The sequence below is a fragment of the Ranitomeya imitator genome, chromosome 2 (genome assembly GCF_032444005.1).
Source record: "Ranitomeya imitator isolate aRanImi1 chromosome 2, aRanImi1.pri, whole genome shotgun sequence".
Classification (NCBI taxonomy): Eukaryota; Metazoa; Chordata; class Amphibia; order Anura; family Dendrobatidae; genus Ranitomeya; species Ranitomeya imitator.
In genome coordinates, this window is record NC_091283.1 from 691,245,335 (window position 1) to 691,266,598 (window position 21,264).

The 21,264-nt window shown below is 42.4% G+C and overlaps 1 protein-coding gene across 3 annotated transcripts in view; it reads right to left on the minus strand.

Moving 5' to 3' along the window:
- The window catches only part of POLR3A (RNA polymerase III subunit A), a 567,405-nt gene that overhangs the window by 357,316 nt on the left and 188,825 nt on the right, over positions 1-21,264 (minus strand). For all 3 annotated transcript variants that reach the window (XM_069753076.1, XM_069753078.1, XM_069753077.1), the window contains exons 9-10: positions 6,005-6,108; positions 667-808 (exon numbers count right to left, since the gene is read on the minus strand). In XM_069753076.1, coding sequence (XP_069609177.1) covers positions 667-808; positions 6,005-6,108 — 246 coding nt within the window. The remainder of the gene's footprint in view (positions 1-666; positions 809-6,004; positions 6,109-21,264) is intronic.

Here is a 21,264-nt window from a genome sequence, read left to right on the forward strand (position 1 = left end):
CTTATTAAAGGTGTAAGCTTTAATATAAAAGGTACAGTGCTTACAATAAAATATATAAAAATATGAAAATAAAAAGTGACATACAAATATGCAAAAACAGTTATAAAATAAAAGGGAGAACTTACAGAAATATCAAACTTTGCAGTCTGGTATTCTGTCCCTGAGGGAGGGAGAAATATGGAATGGCTGACATCAGCTTTCCAGGCTGCCCCCATGTGAACATCTTTCGAAATGTAAAGGCCTAATTTATCGAGTCAATTTGGAGGTCAAATTTCTAGACCAGCCTCTCAGGTTAATATTCCAATTGCTGGTTTGTGATTGGACCATGGCCACTCCACCAATGAATACATTATTTTTCTCTAAAACTCTTTGTGTAACCTTCCTTTCTCATAATAAACAGAAATTGTCAGGCTGTACTAGGTCCCATTTGGCATCTTCCTTTGAGGAATCAGAGGTGTTAAATGTTTCCAATTCTATGTCTTTCCAGGAAGGCCCCTTGTGGTCTGAGAACAGGAAAACTGACTTTTCTCAGGATAACATATATTATCACCTTAGTGAGACCTGCAGCCTGAGGACAGATGCTAGTTAACTGCCGGCCACACACATACCTATACATATTTCACTACACCCTCCATACACTAAACATCCCAATCCTGTGGTACTCACTATGTGAGCCATGATGCTGAGCTTATGCAGGGATGGCTGTCGGTTGAAAAGAACTATATCGCCGTCTATAAGGTGCCTCTCCACTGTGTCTCCATATCGCAGCTCTTGAGCCATCTTTTCACGGTTACCATACTTAAGGAACCTGCAAAAGCAAGTTTTACAATAGAGAAACAGAACGCAAATACAAAAGATACTTCGCTGTGAAAAATAAATTCTGCAAAATTACACTTTCCCAAATGGGTGCCTTCATGCCTTTGACTTTATAATAATAAGACAGTTCCCTGCTGTTGCTCTCGATCAAGGACACATTTCCATTCATCGGATCATCTCTATCCTGAGCGGTGTATGGTAAATAAAGTAAAAAAAAAAAAAAACAATCTAATATACTGTGCCTTGCGAAAGTATTCGGCCCCCTGGAACTTTTCCCACATATCATGCTTCAAACATAAAGATAACAAATGTAAATTTTTGGTGAAGGATCAACAACAAGTGGAACACAATTGTGAAGATGAACAAAATTTATTGGTTACTAGCTGAAGAGCCCGGCGTTGCCTGGGCATAGTAAATATCTGTGGTTAGTTATAGCACCTCACTTCTCTTATTTTCCCATCACGCCTCTCATTTTCCCAATCACATCTTTCATTTTCCCCCCTCACATTCCCCCCTAACACTTGTCATTTCAACCTCACATCTGTCATTTTCTGATCACTCCACTATTTTTCCTCACTCCTCTCATTTTGCACTCACACCTTTTCATTTTCACCTCACACCTCTCATTTTCACCTCATCACCTCAGTATATACATGTTTGTCATCTCCCTTATATATAGTATACATCTGTATGTCATCTCCTGTATATAGTATATACCTGTATGTCATCTCCCCTGTATACAGTATATACCTGCTGTGTGTCATCTCCCCTATATATAGTATATACCTGAATGTCATCTCCTCCTGTACATAGTATATACCTGTGTGTCATCTCCCCTGTATAAAGCATATATCTGTGTGTCATCTCCTCCTGTATATAGTATATACCTGCATGTCATCTTCTATATATAGCATATACCTGTATGTCATCTCCTCCTGTATATAGTATATACCTGTAGTTCATCTGCTCCTGTATATAGTATATACCTGTGTGTCATCTCCTCCTGTCTATAGTATATACCTGTATGTCATCTCCTCCTGTATATATATGTACCTGTATGTCATCTCCTCTATATAGTATATACCTGTGTGTCATCTCTCCTGTATATAGTATATATCTGTGTGTCATCTCCCCTGTATATAGTATATACCTGTGTGTCATCTCCTCCTGTATTAGACCTCGTTCACACGTTATTTGCTCAGTATTTTTACCTCAGAATTTGTAAGCTAAATTGTCAGCCTGATAAATCCCCAGCCAACAGGAAGCCCTCCCCCTGGCAGTATATATTAGCTCACACATACACATAATAGACAGGTCACGTGACTGACCGCTGCCGTATTTCCTATATGGTACATTTGTTGTAGTTTGTCTGCTTATTAATCAGATTTTTATTTTTGAAGGATAATACCAGACTTGTGTGTGTTTTAGGGCGAGTTTCGTTTGTCAAGTTGTGTGTTGAGTTGTGTGTGGCAACATGCATGTAGCGACTTTTGTGAGATGAGTTTTGTGTGGCAACATGCGTGTAGCAACTTTTTGTGTGTCGAGTTGCATGTGACAGGTTAGTGTAGCAAGTTGTGTGCAGCAAGTTTTGTGCATGGCGAGTTTTGCGCGTGGTGAGTTTTATGTGTGGTGCCTTTTGAGTATGTGCAAGTTTTGTGTGAGGCAACTTTTGCATGTGTTGCAACTTTTTTGCATGTGGCAATTTTTCCGCGTGTGCAAGTTTTGCATGTGGCGAGTTTTCCATGAGGTGAGTTTTGCAAGAGCCTAGTTTTTGCATGTGGCGAGTTTTGAGCAGTGACTTTTGTGTTTCGACTTTTATGTGGCGAGGTTGGTGTATTTGTGGTGAAATGTGTGCTGAGGGTAATATGTGTTCAAGCATGTGGTAGTGTGTGGCGCATTTTGTGTGTGTGTTCATATCCCCGTGTGTGGTGAGTATCCCATGTCGGGGCCCCACCTTAGCAACTGTACGGTATATACTCTTTGGTGCCATCGCTCTCATTCTTTAAGTCCCCCTTGTTCACATCTGGCAGCTGTCAATTTGCCTCCTACACTTTTCCTTTCATTTTTCCCCATTATGTAGATAGGGGCAAAAATTGTTTGGTGAATTGGAAAGCACGGGGTTAAAATTTCACCTCACAACATAGCCTATGACGCTCTCAGGGTCCAGACGTGTGACTGTGCAAAATTTTGTGGCTGTAACTGCGACGCCTTCAACACTTTTCCTTTCACTTTTTTCCCCATTATGTAGATAGGGGCAAAATGGTTTGGTGAATTGGAACGCGCGGGGTTAAAATTTCGCCTCACAACATAGCCTATGACGCTCTCGGGGTCCAGACGTGTGACTGTGCAAAATTTTGTTACATAGTTACATAGTTATTAAGGTTGAAGGAAGACTATAAGTCCATCTAGTTCAACCCATAGCCTAACCTAACATGCCCTAACATGTTGATCCAGAGGAAGGCAAAAAAAACCCATGTGGCAAAGAGTAAGCTCCACATTGGGGAAAAAAATTCCTTCCCGACTCCACATACGGCAATCAGACTAGTTCCCTGGATCAACGCCCTATCAAGGGATCTAGTGTATATACCCTGTACTTTTCCAGAAAGGTATCCAGTCCCCTCTTAAATTTAAGTAATGAATCACTCATTACAACATCATACGGCAGAGAGTTCCATAGTCTCACTGCTCTTACAGTAAAGAATCCGCGTCTGTTATTATGCTTAAACCTTTTTTCCTCCAAACGCAGAGGATGCCCCCTTGTCCCTGTTTCAGGTCTATGATTAAAAAGATCATCAGAAAGGTCTTTGTACTGTCCCCTCATATATTTATACATTAAAATAAGATCACCCCTTAGTCTTCGTTTTTCCAAACTAAATAGCCCCAAGTGTAATAACCTATCTTGGTATTGCAGACCCCCCAGTCCTCTAATGACCTTGGTCGCTCTTCTCTGCACCCGCTCTAGTTCAGCTATGTCTTTCTTATACACCGGAGACCAGAACTGTGCACAGTGTTCTAAGTGTGGTCGAACTAGTGACTTGTATAGAGGTAAAATTATGTTCTCCTCGTGAGCATCTATGCCTCTTTTAATGCTTCCCATTATTTTATTTGCCTTTGTAGCAGCTGCCTGACACTGGCCACTGAATATGTGTTTGTCATCCACCCATACACCCAGGTCTTTTTCATTGACGGTTTTGCACAGAGTTTTAGAATTAAGCACATAATTATACATCTTATTACTTCTACCCAAGTGCATAACCTTACATTTATCCCCATTAAAGCTCATTTGCCATTTATCAGCCCAAGCTTCTAGTTTACATAAATCATCCTGTAATATAAAATTGTCCTCCTCTGTATTAATTACCCTGCAGAGTTTAGTGTCATCTGCAAATATTGAAATTCTACTCTGAATGCCCCCTACAAGGTCATTAATAAATATGTTAAAAAGAAGAGGGCCCAAAACTGACCCCTGTGGTACCCCACTGCTAACCGCTACCCAGTCCGAGTGTGCTCCATTAATAACCACTCTTTGTATCCTATCCCTGAGCCAGCTCTCAACCCACTTACACATATTTTCCCCTATCCCCATGATCCTCATTTTATGTGGCTGTAGCTGTGACAGTGCAGATGCCAATCCCGGACATACTGTACATACATACACACATTCAGCTTAATATATTAGATTTTACATTTTTGTGTAAAATCAAAAACTGAAAAGTGGGGTGCGCAATATTATTCGGCCCCTTTAACTTAATACTTTGATGTGCTACCTTTTGCTGCGATCACAGAATCAAATCGCTTGGGGTATGTCTCTATCAGTTTTGTACATCAAGAGACTGAAATTCTTGCCCATTCTTCCTTGGCAAACAGCTCGAGCTCAGTGAGGTTTAATGGAGATTGTTTGTGAACCGCAGTTTTCAGCTCTTTCCACAGATTCTTGATTGGATTGAGGTCTGGACTTTGACTTGGCCATTCTAACACGGGACACGTTTATTTGGGAACCATTCCATTGTAGATTTTGCTCTATTTTTGGGATCATTGTCTTGTTGCAAGACAAATCTCCGTCCCAGTCTCAGGTCTTTTGCAGACTCCAACAGGTTTTCTTCAAGAATGGTCCTGTATTTGGCTCCATCCATCTTCCCATCAATTTTCACCATCTTCCCTGTCCCTTCTGAAGAAAAGCAGGCCCAAACCATGATGCTGCCACCACCATGCTTGACATTGGGGATGGTGTGTTCAGAGTGATGAGCTGTGCTGCCTTTATGCCAAATATACCGTTTGGCATTGTTGCCAAAAAGTTCGATTTTGGTTTCATCTGACCAGTGCACCTTCTTCCACATGTTTGGTGTGTCTCCCAAGTGGCATATTGCAAACTGTAAACTACACTTTTTCTGGATATCTTTGAGAAATGGCTTTCTTCTTGCCACTCTTCCATAAAGGCCAGATTTGTGCAGTGTACAACTGATTGTTGTCCTATGGACAGACTGTCCCACCTCAGCTGTAGATCTCTGCAGTTCATCCTGAGTGATCATCTCTGCATCTCTGATCAGTCTTCTCCGTGCTTGAGATGAAAGTTTAGAGGGACGGCCAGGTCTTGGTAGATTTGCAGTGGTATGATACTCCTTCCATTTCAATATGATCGCTTGCACAGTGATCCTTGGGATGTTTAAACTTTTGGAAATCATTTTGTATCCAAATCTAGCTTTAAACTTCTCCACAACAGTATCACGGACCTGCCTGTTGTGTTCCTAGGTCTTCATGATTCTCTTTGTGCTTTAAACAGGACCCTGAGACTGCTACAGAGCAGGTGCATTTATACGGAGACTTGATTACACACAGGTGGATATTTATCATCACTGGGCATTTAGGACAACATTGGATCATTCAGAGATCCACAATGAACTTCTGGAGTGAGTGTGCTGCACTGAAAGTAAAGGGCCCGAATAATATTGCACGCCCCACTTTTCAGATTTTGAATTTCCACAAAAATTTTAAATAACCAATAAATTTCGTTTCACAATTATGTTCCACTTGTTATTGATTCTTCACCAAAATTTACATTTGATATCTTTATGTTTGAAGCATGATATGTAGGAAAAGGTTGAAAAGTTCCTGGGCGCTGAATACTTTCGCAAGGCACTGTATTTCCACAAAGGCTAAAAGGCAAGGCACAAACAAAGGAAAGGCCAACCTCTTCATCTGGGTATGTCGCTGTTGGATGAAGTTTGCTCCTGGATGAACATCTGGCCCGTTCTGTACCAGTTTCCTCATAAAATGGATATTTGCCATGTTCACCTGCACATAAAAAAAAATAATGTGAGAAAAGACAGTGTTCAAAAAAAATTACAGACATCTTTAACCGAATAAACTGAGAAAGTGATTTCTGCCCAAGTAAAGAGTGCCGACAAAGTCTGCTGTAGCAGGAGTAATGTGCCGCCTGATTTCTCTCCATGTGGACTGAGGTCCTTGGTTTGGCGGAAGTTATTTTCATCAGGAAAATACTAATAATATTACATTATATAATACTAGATGGCAGCCCGATTCTAAAGAATCGGGAGTCTAGAATCCATATATACTTTATTTATTCAAATGTAAGAATAATACAATTAATAAATAATAGTAAGAAAGAACAAAAAATGGCTGCACTCACCAGCTCTTGACAATTCTTGTTATTTAAGGTACAGTTACACAGGATCCATGAACATGCTTATGAGGGGAGGGATGAAAGACATCAGACGACAACTTTGCGTGTTGTGGGCAGTGTCAGGTAGTAGGAAAATAGCTAGTTAATAATAGGCAATAGTTCTTTGCAGGAATGCAGATATTAATAGGCAGTTTATATTGCAGAGAAATTGCTGGGCAATAATGGACAATGTCCTTATGTGGCAAATAATAGAGCAATATACCCAATGTGGCAAAGAAGAGGTTAATAAACGGCAGTCTCTCAGTATAACAGTCAGTGAATAATAGGCAGTATATGGAGAAAACACCAAACAAAAGTTCAAAATTGGTGTGAAAATGTCACTGAACCACTTCACAACTAAATATACAGGGTGGAGCGCGGTAATTTGCTGACTTGGGAATGAAATAAAAAAATTATGATCATTAGAAAAATTTATTTTATATTTTAATTATACTGAACAGTAATGGAATTTTTAAATTACATGGTTTTAAATAGTGTATCTGGCAAATGTCGACCTTCGCTATCCACACACTGCTGCATACGTTTTCTGAAGTTTTCATGAACTCTAACAAGCATGTCCACTGGTATTCTGCCAATTTCAGCTTCAATATTGTTCCTTAGGTCTTCCAAGGTGTTGGGACGGTTGATATACACCTTAGACTTCAGGTAACCCCAAAGGAAAAAATCGCATGGGGCTAAATCTGGTGAGCGTGCTGGCCAGTTCACATCTCCCCTCAAAGAGATAAGCCGTCCAGGAAACATTTGCCTCAAACAATTCATGGTAACCCTCGCTGTGTGTGCAGTGGCACCATCCTGTTGGAACCATGTATCCTCTAGTTCCATCGCCTCAAGAGCCGGCTGAAAATAATCCTGTATCATAGACAAGTACCGTTCGGAGTTCACAGTTATGGCACGACCATTATCCTGAAAAAAGTAAGGACCAATGATGCCTACTCGTGATATGGCGCACCACACAGTGACGCGGTCCGAATGCAGAGGTCTCTCGTGAACTTCTCTGGGGTTTGTTTCACTCCAGTAACGCATATTTTGTTTGTTTACACACCCACTGAGGTAAAAATGTGCCTCATCAGAAAAAAACACAATTGCGTCACGGGGTATTGTTGCTAACATGTCTTCACAAGAGGTCCGCCGTGTCAAATAGTCCCATGCTGACAAATGTTGGACCACGCACATTTTATACGGGTGAAAATTCAGTTCATCATGAAGAATCCAGTGGAGAGAACGTCTTGAAATGCCAAGAGCAAATGATTGCTTCCGAGCAGAGCGTTTCGGAGATTGCAGTACTGCTGCTCTAACTCTCTCGATGTTTTGTGGTGTTGTAATCCTTCTCTCAGGTCCCCTTCGTACACATGACACATTCCCTGCTGTTCTGAATGCATTCACCCAATTTACAATTGATTGCCGTCCAGGAACACGTCCGCGTGGAGGAACAGCGAATTGTAAACGAAAAGCACGCTGCACTGCAATGATCGAGTGGGCATTTGAAAAATACGCTTCAACACAAAATGACCTCTCCTCACGTGTCCACTGCATGATGGCAACTGAAAGGCAGAGGAATACAAATCTCCCATCAGCCACTGTAAGCCACACCCACTCTCCCCTCTCTTCGACCGACAGTGCCGCCACAGCATGCAGTGCAAAAAAGCAAATTACCGCGCTCCACCCTGTATATAGTTTTGGTAAATGGTATTATCATTTTTTTGACGAAATTCGGCAGGAGCTTGAAGAGCAACGTCACTGGGCCCGCCTCCACGCAGTAGAAATTTGCTGTGAGGTAAAAATTCAAAAATCACACCAAAATGGCGGGCGGAGTGTGTCACAGTACGGCACGTTTCTGATTGGTCGCTCGCAGTAGGCGGCAACCAATCAGACACTGGACACTGTTGACGTCACTTATCTCCGGACATTAGCTCCGGACATTAGCTCCGGACATTAGCTCCGCACATTAGCTCCGCACATTAGCTCCGCACATTAGCTCCGGACATTAGCTCCGGACATTAGCTCCGGACAAAGACACGGAAGTTGGCACAAATTGCAGGAAGTAGTATTCTAGGCAATTATATATTAGATTTTCTATTTATGATCCTGTGTTATCAATCTACAGTTTTATGATAAAGGTGCTACTATGGACCTTCTGAACCAAAATTATTCTTAATATTTAATCCCTGTTTTTTTTGCTTGCCCTTTTCTGCCGCTTTTACAAGAACCACAAATGTTTTCTTATTTTTCCATCCACACAGCTGTATGAGGACTTTTTTGTTGTTGTTGGATGAGGTGTAGTTTTAAAATACTCCATAGATTTCACAATAGTGAAAAATGGGAGAAAAAATTCCAAATGCTGTGAAATTGGGCAAAAACGTCTTTGTTTTTACAATATTCATTGTGCTGGAAAAATAATTTGCCTTGTCAATGCCAATACATCACTAGAAAACTTGTTTAGCCTTTTATTTTTTAAGTGATTTAAAAAAAAAGTGTAAATTCATAAAAATAATTAAGTTTTTGCTTCTGTCGCCATGTTCAGAGACCCTTGTTTTCATTTTTCCATCAATGGAGTTGTGTAAGAGATTACCCTTGCAGGGTCGGCTCACGGCTGTATTTATATTATTCTGGGGTAGATATGACCTTTTATGATCCTTGTTGCATTTTTTTTTTTTTGCAGTGATGTGGTGACTCCAAATCTCATGTCGGGCGCTGTTCACACTAGGGCGTCCGACAGACAGCGGTAATTCCATTTACGACCACTATACGCTCAATGGCGCCGGCTAGACTTTATCCAGGTTTCTCGGGGTTAAATTAGTTGGTAATCGGGTTGGAGGTTGGGGGCTATCAAGTTAGCTTTTGAGGAATGGTGTCACTTCTTGGAGGGATCGGTCCACCAGGTTACAGTTTTCACCGACCATAAAAATCTACTTTATTTGGAGTCAGCCAAGCGTCTGTCCCCAGGCAGGCTAGTTGGGCATTGTTTTTCACACGTTTCAACTTTGTTGTTACTTACCGTCCTGGGTCTAAAAACACTAAGGCGGACGCCTTATCCAGGTGTTTTCCAGGGGGAGAACCTCGGGAAGATCCGGTACCTATCCTCCAAAAGGGTGTAGTGGTCTCGGCTCTCACGACCGAGGTCGAGGCTGAGATTGCCGAAGCTCAGGAGGAGGTACCACCAGGGCTTCCCATTAACAAATCATTTGTACCGCTCCATCTTCGCCTAAAGGTGTTGGGTGAGCATCATGATGCTGTTCTGGCCGGCCATCCGGGGGTGAGGGGTACCTTGGAGTTCGTGTCGCATCGGTTTTGGTGGCCTAAAATCCGACAGGACAGGGTCTCGTATGTGTCAGCATGCACCACGTGCGCTAGGGCTAAGACGCCCCGTTCCCGCCCTGCTGGCACACTCCATCCTCTCAGGGTACCCAGTAGACCATAGACGGATATCTCCATGGATTTTTATCACAGATTTGCCCTCCTCAGCTGGGAACATGGTCATTTTGGTGGTTGTTGATCGGTTCTCAAAGATGTCGCACTTTGTGTCCTTGCCTTCGTTGCCTAATGCTAAGACTCTGGCTCAGGTATTTGTGCAGGAGGTGGTCAGACTTCACGGGGTCCCGTATGTCATCGTGTCTGATAGGGGTACTCAGTATGTGGCAAAATTTTGGAAGGCATTTTGCTTACGGTTGGGGATCAAGTTGTCGTATTCTTCGGCGTTTCATCCTCAGTCAAATGGGCAGACCGAGCGTATGAACCAAAATTTGGAGCAGTATTTACGCTGCTTTGTTTCTGACAACCAGGAGGAGTGGTCGACGTTCCTTCCTTTGGCTGAGTTTGCCATAAATAATCACCGCCAGGAATCGTCTGGGGTGTCCTCGTTCTTTTGTGTTTACGGGCACCATCCTCAATTTTGTACTTTGCGTCAGGGGGGCTCTGCTGGCGTTCCGGAGGAGGACCAGCTAGGAGCACAAATGTCATCCGTCTGGAGGAGAGTGAAACAGCGCTTGCTAAGCATGAGTGCAAGGTACAAACGTGTGGCTGACAACAGACGTGTGCCAGGTCTGGACCTGAGTGTGGGTGACTGGGTGTGGTTGTCCACAAAAAACATTAAACTTAAAATACCATCTTTGAAATTGGGTCCAAGGTTTATTGGTCCATTTAGGGTCGCCGCCATCATCAACCCGGTAGCCTACCGATTGGAGCTTCCTATGGTATATAAGATACACAACGTGTTTCACAGATCTTTATTAAAAAAGGTGGTGGGTTCTGTGGACACGGCGCCGATGTCACCTCCAGTCTTGGTGGATGGCAATTTGGAATTTGAAGTCTCCAAGGTGGTTGACTCTCGAGTATTGCCTCGCACATTACAGTATCTGGTACAGTGGCGTGGTTATGGGCCGGAGGAGAGGTTCTGGGAACCAGCCTCGGACATACATGCGGACCGGCTGGTCAGTATATTTCACAGCCGTCATCCAGACAAGCCGGGTCCTATAAGTCGTGAGGGCCCTGGGGTCCCTCGTAAGAAGGCGGGGTACTGTCATGTCGGACGCTATTCACACTAGGGCGTCCGACAGACAGCGGTAATTCCATTTACGACCACTATACGCTCAGTGGCGCCGGCTAGACTTTATCCAGGTTTGTCGGGGTTAATTTAGTTGGTAATCGGGTTGGAGGTTGGGTTACGCCCATGGCCTTCAAATAGTCTTGCTGGACTTTGGGCGTCGCCGATTATAGCTTGTGCCTCGTGCCTAGTGATTCCGGTCTGGAGTAGTGGTCTTGGAGAAGTAATATCGTATCTGGTGGTGTATGATCCGTTGTTATATTTCTCCTTCCTATATTTGTATTTGTTTTGCCCTGTGCACATTATCGTATTTTCCTGTGTGCTTGCGGCGTGGTGCGTTTTTAGTTTTCCCTGTCTGTGCTTTCTGTGGGGGATTGGTGTGTGGTCTCTTCACTGGGTGGCGGGTGGTGGTTTCAGCATAGGGCTGAAACAGGAGTTAGGGCCAGGCCTGGCGGCCCAGACAAGCACACCGTCAGTGTAAATTCTTGGAGAGGGACAGACAGGGTTTCCCCTAGTCTGAGGGATAACGCAGGGGCCCGGGTTACCAGCCTTAAGGTACTGTCACACTAGACGATATCGCTAGCAATCCGTGACGTTGCAGCGTCCTCGCTAGCGATATCGTCCAGTGTGACAGGCAGCAGCGATCAGGCCCCTGCTGGGAGATCGCTGGTCGGGGAAGAAAGTCCAGAACTTTATTTCGTCGCTGGACTCCCCGTAGACATCGCTGAATCGGCGTGTGTGACACCGATTCAGCGATGTCTTCACTGGTAACCAGGGTAAACATCGGGTAACTAAGCGCAGGGCCGCGCTTAGTAACCCGATGTTTACCCTGGTTACCAGCGTAAAAAAACAAACAGTACATACTTACATTCAGCTGTCTGTCCCTTGCCGTCTGGTTCCTGCACTGACTGCTGGCCGTAAAGTGAAAGCAGAGCACAGCCACAGCGGTGAGTCACCGCTGTGTGACTCACCGCTGTGCTGTGCTTTCACTTTCACTTTACGGCCAGCAGTCAGTGCAGGAACCAGACGGCAAGGGACAGACAGCTGAATGTAAGTATGTACTGTTTGTTTTTTTACGCTGGTAACCAGGGTAAACATCGGGTTACTAAGCGCGGCCCTGCGCTTAGTTACCCGATGTTTACTCTGGTTACCGGGGACCTCGGGATCGTTGGTCGCTGGAGAGCTGTCTGTGTGACAGCTCTCCAGCGACCAAACAACGACGCTGCAGCGATCCGGATCGTTGTCAGTATCGCTGCAGCGTCGCTAAGTGTGACGGTACCTTTAGTCTCTCTTGGCAGCCCCGTGACACCAAGAGCACAATTCTGGCTTGTCTATTTTTGTTGTATTTCATCAATAGTGTTTACTGATTTTATTAACAATATATTTTGACATTTACAGAAGCAGTGACACCACATTTAATTTTTAAATTTTTTTCTACTTTTAATGCAGGAAAGAGGGGTCATTGGAATTTATTTTTATAAAAAGTGTTTTTAAGTCTCATTAAAGGGAATCGGTCACCCCAAAATTCACCTATAAGCTAAGGCCACAGACATCAGGGGCTTATCTACAGCATTCTTTAACGCTGTGGATAAGCCCCAGATGTAACCTGAAAGAGAAGAAAAACAGGTTATATTATACTCACCCAGGGGCGATCCCGTTGCAGTCCGGTCCGATTGGCGTCGCGGTCTGGGCCCTTAACAGGGCAGACAAAGTACGCCTGCGCAGGAGCCGCGGCAGGAAGAAAAGAAGAGGACGTCATCGTATGAAGATGGGAGCCCCCGGAGCGGACCGCGACGCCCATTGCACCCGAACAGAACCGGAACCTCCCCTGTTGCATGTTACATTGGGGGCTTATCCACAGCATTACAGAATGCTGTAGATAAGCCCCTGATGGCCATAGCATATAGGCGAATTTTGGGGTGACAGATTCCCTTTAAGGGGGCTCAAACCTGTGGCTGTCCGATTGCTTAGATCGTATACTGCAATACCATGGTATTGTGGTAAATAGTCAAAAATCATGGTGTACGATAAATGTCAGCCAAACGCTGGTCTCCACAAGAGAAACAGAATGGAATTAATAGGGGAAATTCAGAAAACCCCAGACACTCCATAAGCAATAAGGGGAGAGCCCAATAAGCATGTGAAATGGCAAACCACACCAATCCATAAACTTTACATGCCGCAGTTAGAAATTTACAGCAGCATTTAAGTGGTTAACAGCTCAGCTCCACCTGCTGCTGTTAGTGGTATGACACATACTTTATGATGATAGCAAATTTAGGTTAATATGTTTTGCATTTATTTATAAAAATGGCAGAAATTTGATAAAAATGTGCAATTTTCCAAATTTGAATGATTAACTTTAATCCAGAGTCATATCACACACAAACATTAATAAATAGCATTTCCTTTATGTCGGCTTTACATCAGCACCATTTGTAAAATGTTGTTTTATTTTGTTAGCCTTTTAGAAGGCTTAAAAACCTAGCAGTAGTTTTTCATTTTTTCAAGGAAATTTACAAAACCTATTCAGTTTTGAAGTGACTTTGGGGGTCCTATATATTAGAAAAACCCCAAAATTGAAACAATTTTAAAATCTGCACCCCTCAACATAGTCAAAATTGGTTTTGGGTACTTCGTGTACATTAACCCTTCAGGTGCTTTTCAGGAATTAATGCAAAGTGATATGACAGGAATGAAAAAGATAATTTTTACCATCTAAATGATAACTTCTGAACAGGCCACTATAGATGGAAGACATTAAGGACCTTATTTGGCCATGAATTGCCATGGCAAACATCGGGACCACACGATCAATATCTCAGGGTGCCGATGGGGTTAAAGAGGGAGACCACATACTCTTAACCATCTAGATGCCATAGTCACTGTTGACAGCATTAAAGGGGTTAAACAACCATAATCAGTGCCAACACTGATTGTAACTGAAGCACCAAGTTGTCAGCTATAGTGTACAGCCGACAGCTGCTGGATTGTTCCCTGTATGGGGAGGCTAGTCTCTTATATCGCAGGTCAGTAAAAATACGTCTTGGTGATCACTAAGGGGTTAATGATTTACAAGAATATAAGCAAGCTTACAATGGAATTGCTCACTCTATCTGCTATATTTCTCTACCCGAGAGGGCTTATTTCTCACATTGTGTAGGGCTTGTTTCCATGGAACTATGCCACTAGTGCCTTGCCGAGATCCAGAGTGCATAACAAGTACATACAACATATAATATACACCATACAGTACATACAACATATGACAGAGAACATACTACATACAAAACATACAACAGTACATACAACAGTACATAAAACATTGTCTTATTGACGCCTCTCCATTACTAACCAGGCTTAATATCACCTTACATTAGCAAGGTGACACTAACTCCTTATAACCCCATATCCCACCGCTACAGGGGATTGAGAAGAGGGGCTAAGTACCGGAATTGGTGCATCTTACAGATGCGCCATTTCTGGGGCGGCTGGTATTTGTAGCCAGGCTGTGAATATCAGCCAGCAGCAGTCTGCGTAGCCTTTCTGACTATAAAATAAAGGGTGACCCCACGTCATTTTTTTGGGGGTCCTCCTATTTTAATAGCCAGTAAAGGCTATGCAGACAGCTGCGGGCCGATATTTATAGCCTGGGAAGGGGCCATGGGTATTACCCCCGTCCCAGGCTACAAATATTGTCCCCTGGCTGTCGGGTTTCACCCTCTGGCGCAGAAAATTGCGTGGGAGCCCACACCATTTGTTTCCATTTTTTTTTTAAATTAAAAATGTTCATTAACCCCTTTACCCCCAAGGGTGGTTTGCACGTTATGGACCAGGCCAATTTTTACAATTCTGACCACTGTCCCTTTATGAGGTTATAACTCTGGAACGCTTCAACGGATCGCAGTGATTCTGACATTGTTTTCTCGTGACATATTGTACTTCATGATAGTGGTAAAATTTCTTTGATATTACCTGCGTTTGTGAAAAAAATGGAAATTTGGCGACAATTTTGAAAATTTCGCAATTTTCCAACTTTTAATTTTTATGCAATTAAATCACAGAGATATGTCACACAAAATACTTAATAAGTAACATATCCCACATGTCTACTTTACATCAGCACAATTTTGGAACCAAAATTTTTTTTTGTTAGGGAGTTATAAGGTTTAAAAGTTGACCAGCAATTTCTCATTTTTACAACAACATTTTATTTTAGGGACCACATCTCATTTGAAGTCATTTTGAGGGGTCTATGTGATAGAAAATACCCAAGTGTGACACCATTCTAAAAACTGCACCCCTCAAGGTTCTCAAAACCACATTCAAGAAGTTTATTAACCCTTCAGGTGCTTCACAGGAATTTTTGGAATGTTTAAATAAAAATTAACATTTACCTTTTTTTCACAAAAAATTTACTTCAGCTCCAATTGGTTTTATTTTACCAAGGGTTACAGGAGAAAACGGACCCCAAACGTTGTTGTACAATTTGTCCTGAGTACGCCGATACCCCATATCTTTTCGCCCCCAATTTTTTATTTTCCCAATGGTAAGAGAAGAAATTGGACCACAAAAGTTGTTGCGCAATTTGTCCTGAGTACTCTGATACCCCATATGTGGGGGTAAACCACTGTTTAGGCGCATGGGAGAGCTCGGAAGGGAAGGAGCGCCGTTTGACCTTTCAATGCAAAATTGACAGGAATTGAGATGGGACGCCATGTTGCGTTTGGAGAGCCACTGATGTGCCTAAACATTGAAACCTCCCACAAGTGACACCATTTTGGAAAGTAGACCCCCTAAGGAACTTATCTAGAGGTGTGGTGAGCACTTTGACCCACCAAGAGCTTCACAGAAGTTTATAATGCAGAGCCGTAAAAATAAAGCAAACATTTTTTCCCACAAAAATTATTTTTTAGCCCCCAGTTTTGTATTTTCCTGAGGGTAACAGGAGAAATTGGACCCCAAAAGTTGTTGTGCAATTTGTCCTGAGTGCGCTGATACCCTATGTGTGGGGGGAGGGGGGGAACCAGCGTTTGGGCGCATGGGAGGGCTCAGAAGGGAAGGAGCGCCATTTGGAATACAGACTTAGAGGGAATGGTCTGCAGGCGTCACATTGTGTTTGCAGAGCCCCTAATGTACCGAAACAGTAGAAAACCCCCACAAGTGACCCCATATTGGAAACTAGACCCCCCACGGAACTTATCTAGATGTGTTGTGAGAACTGAGCCCCCAAGTATTTCACTACAGGTTATAACGCAGAGCCGTGAAAAAAAAAAAAATTCCCCTCAAAATTATTTTTTAGCCCCCAGTTTTGTATTTTCTCGAGGGTAAAAGGAGAAATTGGACCCAAAAAGTTGTTGTCCCGTTTGTCCTGAGTGCGTTGATACCCCATATGTGGGGGGGAACCACCGTTTGGGCACATGGGAGGGCTCGGAAGGGAAGGAGTGCCATTTGGAATGCAGACTTAGATGGAATGGACTGAAGGCGTCACATTGCGTTTGCAGAGCCCCTAATATACCTAAACAGTAGAAACCCCCCACAAGTGACCCCATATTGGAAACTAGACCCCTCCATGAACTTATGTCGATGTGTTGTGAGAACTTTGAGCCCCCAAGAATTTCACTACAGTTTATAACGCAGAGCTGTGAAAATAAAAAATCTCTTTTTTTCCCACAATAATTATTTTTTAACCCCCAGTTTTGTATTTTCCCAAGGGTAACAGGATAAATTGGACCCCAAAAGTTGTTGTCCAATTTGTCCGGAGTACGCTGATACCCCATATGTTGGGGTAAACTCCTGTTTGGGCACACGGGAGAGCTCGGAAGGGAAGGAGCACTGTTTTACTTTTTCAACGCAGAATTGGCTGGAATTGAGATCGGACGCCATGTCGCGTTTGGAGAACCCCTGATGTGTCTTAACCCTGCTGTTCTGTTCGGTCTGGGGAGACCTATTTTGAACTTTGGTATTTTTAGGGGTGTTCAAGATGCGGTTCTGAAACTTGTGGTTGATTGACTTAAATGAGGATGGGTCGGTCGGCCACGGGTTTCAGAGCCGCATCTTGAATATTTTAAAGAATATTGAAGTTCAAAGTCGGTCATTTTTGACCAACAGAACAGCAGGGTTAACAGTGGAAACCCCCCAATTATAACTGAAACCCTAATCCAAACACACCCCTAACCCTAATCCCAATGGTAACCCTAACGACACCTCTAACCCAGACACACCCCTAATCCTAATCCCAACCGCAAATGTAATCCAAACCCTAACCCTAACTTTAGCCCCAACCCTAACTGTAGCCTTAACCCTAACCCTAGCCCCAACCCTAAGGGGAAAATGGAAATAAATACATTTTTTTAATTTTTTAATTTTTCCCTTACTAAGGGGGTGATGAAGGGGGGTTTGATTTACTTTTATAGCGGGTTTTTTAGCGGATTTTTATGATTGGCAGCCGTCACACACTGAAAGACGCTTTTTTATTGCAAAAAATATTTTTTGCGTTTTTTGAGAGCTATAATTTTTCCATATTTAAGTCTACAGAGTCATGTGAGGTCTCGTTTTTTGCGGGGCGAGTTGACGTTTTTATTGGTAACATTTTCGGGCACGTGACATTTTTTGATCGCTTTTTATTCCGATTTTTGTGAGGCAGAATGACCAAAAACCAGCTATTCATGAATTTCTTTTGGGGGAGGCGTTTATACTGTTCCGCGTTTGGTAAAATTGATAAAGCAGTTTTATTCTTCGGGTCAGTACGATTACAGCGACACCTCATTTATATCATTTTTATTATGTTTTGGCGCTTTTATACGATAAAAACTATTTTATAGAAAAAATTATTATTTTTGCATCGCTTTATTCTGAGGACTAACTTTTTTATTTTTTTGCTGATGTTGCTGTATGGCGGCTTGTTTTTTGCGGGACAAGATGACGCTTTCAGCGGTACCATGGTTATTTATATCCGTCTTTTTGATCGCGTGTTATTCCACTTTTTGTTCGGCGGTATGATAATAAAGCGTTGTTTTTTGCCTCTTTTTTTTTTTTTTCTCTTATGGTGTTTACTGAAGGGGTTAACTAGTGGGACAGCTTTATAGGTCGGGTCGTTACGGATGCGGCGATACTAAATATGTGTACTTTTATTGTTTTTTTTTTTATTTAGATAAAGAAATGTATTTATGGGAATAATATATATATATATTTTTTCATTATTTAGGTTTTTTTTTTGTTTTGTTTTTTACACACTTGGAAATTTTTTTTTAAACTTTTTTACATTGTCCCAGGGGGGGACAATACAGATCGGTGATCTGACAGTTTGCACAGCACTCTGTCAGATCACCGATCTGTCAAACAGCGCTGCAGCGTTACCAAGTGCCTGCTCTGAGCAGGCACTTGGCAAGCCACCTCCCTCCCTGCAGGACCCGGATGCCGCGGCCATATTGAATCCGGGCCTTGCTGCAGGGAGGAAGGTAGGAGACCCCCGGAGCAACGCGATCACATCGCGTTGCTGCGGGGGTCTCAGGGAAGCCCACAGGGAGCCTCCTCCCTGCGCGATGCTTCCCTGCACCGCCGGCACATCGCGATCATCTTTGATCGCGGTGTGCCGGGGGTTAATGTGCCGGGGGCGGTCCATGACCACTCCTGGCACATAGTGCCGGATGTCAGCTACGATATGCAGCTGAAATCCGTCCGCGATCGGCCGCGCTCCCCCCGTGAGCGCGGCCGATCGCGCTGGACGTACTATTCCGTCCTTGAGAATTAAGGCCCACCCCACATGGACGGAATAGTACGTCCAATGGCAGAAAGGGGTTAATCAACATCGGCCATGCTATTATATATCTATGGATATATCTATGGATAAATCTATATATCTACAGATGGATATCTATGGATATATCTACAGATATATCTATAGATATAACTATGGATATAACTATAGATATAACTATAGCTATATTATTATTTATAAAGCACCATTAATTCCATGGTGCTGTACATGAGAAAGGGGTAACATACAGGGTTATAGATATTTACAGTACACAAATTTATGATGACAGACTGGTACAGAGGGGAGAGGACCCTGACCTTGCGGACTTATATCTATGTATCTATAAATATATCTGTAGAACGTATCTATCCATATATCTATCTGGCCAATTTCACACATCAGGTTTTTGCCGTCAGGCACAATCCGGCGAGTTTTGAAAAAAACTGATCCATTTTTTTGAGTTGTATTGGCGCCGAATTGCGCCTGATGGCCATACGCTTCATCCGTTTTTTTTGCCGGATCCGTCAAAAAAGCCGTTTCCGGTGGACAGAGAAAACATACAGAGGAACGTTTTTTCTGTCCAGCGAAAAAACTCCCAGCAACTGATCCGGCGAAAAATGTATGAAACTGAGATGTGAAATGATAAATCCGGCCTCCGAATCTGGTTGTGTGTGCATTTTTCCATTCAAATCATGCACATTTTCCATTCTCTCTCTCGCTCTCTATAAAAAAAAAAAAATTAAATGGTTCTGCTGCATCAGTTTTTCACTATTTGCAACGGATCCGTTCTTTCAAAAATTCGCTGGATGCTGCCTGACGGAAAAAAACTGATGTGTGAAAGTAGCTTAACTATCCATATATCCATCTACATCTACCCATAGATCTATCCACAGACAGACAGGGGACAGACAGACAGGGGACAGACAGACAGGGGACAGACAGACAGGGGACAGACAGACAGGGGACAGACAGACAGGGGACAGACAGACAGGGGACAGACAGACAGGGGACAGACAGACAGGGGACAGACAGACAGGGGACAGACAGACAGGGGACAGACAGACAGGGGACAGACAGACAGGGGACAGACAGGGGACATTGTGAGCCCCAACAGGGACAGCGATGTTAATGTGTGTAACCTGTAAAGCGCTGCGGAATATGTTAGCGCTATATAAAAAGATTATTATTATTATTATTATAGGAGACAGACAGATAGGGGACAGACAGATAGGGGACAGACAGATAGGGGACATTGTGAGCCGCAACGGGGACAGCGATGTTAATGTGTGTAACCTGTAAAGCGCTGCGGAATATATTAGCGCTATATAAAAATAAAGATTATTATTATTATTATAGGGGACAGACAGAAAGGGAACAGACAGATAGGGGACAGACAGATATGGGCTAGATAGAAGGAATGAGAGATATATCTATTCATATATCTATCTATGGATAGATGTAGATACAAACATGAATAGTTACAGAGATATATTTATAGATTTTGATATATCTAACCATATATCTATCTACATCTATCCACAGATAGATATATCTATAGATATCTCTATCTCTATATCTATCTCTATATCTATCTACATCTATCCACAGATAGATATCTCTATATCTATCTCTATATCTATCTATCTCTATATCTATATCTATATCATTCCTTCCATCTATCTATATCTATCCATCGATTAGATAGAAGGAATGAGATAGATAGATGATAGAATAGATAGATAGAAGGAATGAGCTAGATAGATGATTGATAGATAGAAGGAATGAGCTAGATAGATGACAGATCTATAGATCGATAATATCTATCGATCTATGTATAGATCTATCTATAGATCTGTCATCTATCTATCTAGCTCATTTCTTTTATTTATCTATCTATTCTATCATCTATCTAGCTTATTCCTTCTATCTATTCTATCAATCTATATTTCATTCCTTCTATCGATCGATAGAAGGAATGAGATAGATAAGATAGATGACAGATATAATAGATAGAAGGAATGAGCTAGATAGATGACATATCTATAGATAGAGAATATCTATCGATCTATGTATAGATCTATCGATCTATCTGTCATCTAACTAGCTCATTCATTCCTTCTATCTACAGTTAGGTCCATATATATTTGGACAGAGACAACATTTTTCTAATTATGGTTCCAGACATTACCACAATGAATTTTAAACAAAACAATTCAGATGCAGCTGAAGTTCAGACTTTCAGCTTTCATTTAAGGGTATCCACATTAAAATTGGATGAAGGGCTTAGGAGTTTCAGCTCCTTAACATGTGCCACCCTGTTTTTAAAGGAACCAAAAGTAATTGGACTGATTAAATAATTTGAAATAAAATGTTCATTTCTAGTACTTGGTTGAAAAACCGTTGTTGGCAATGACTGCCTGAAGTCTTTAACTCATGTACATCACCAGA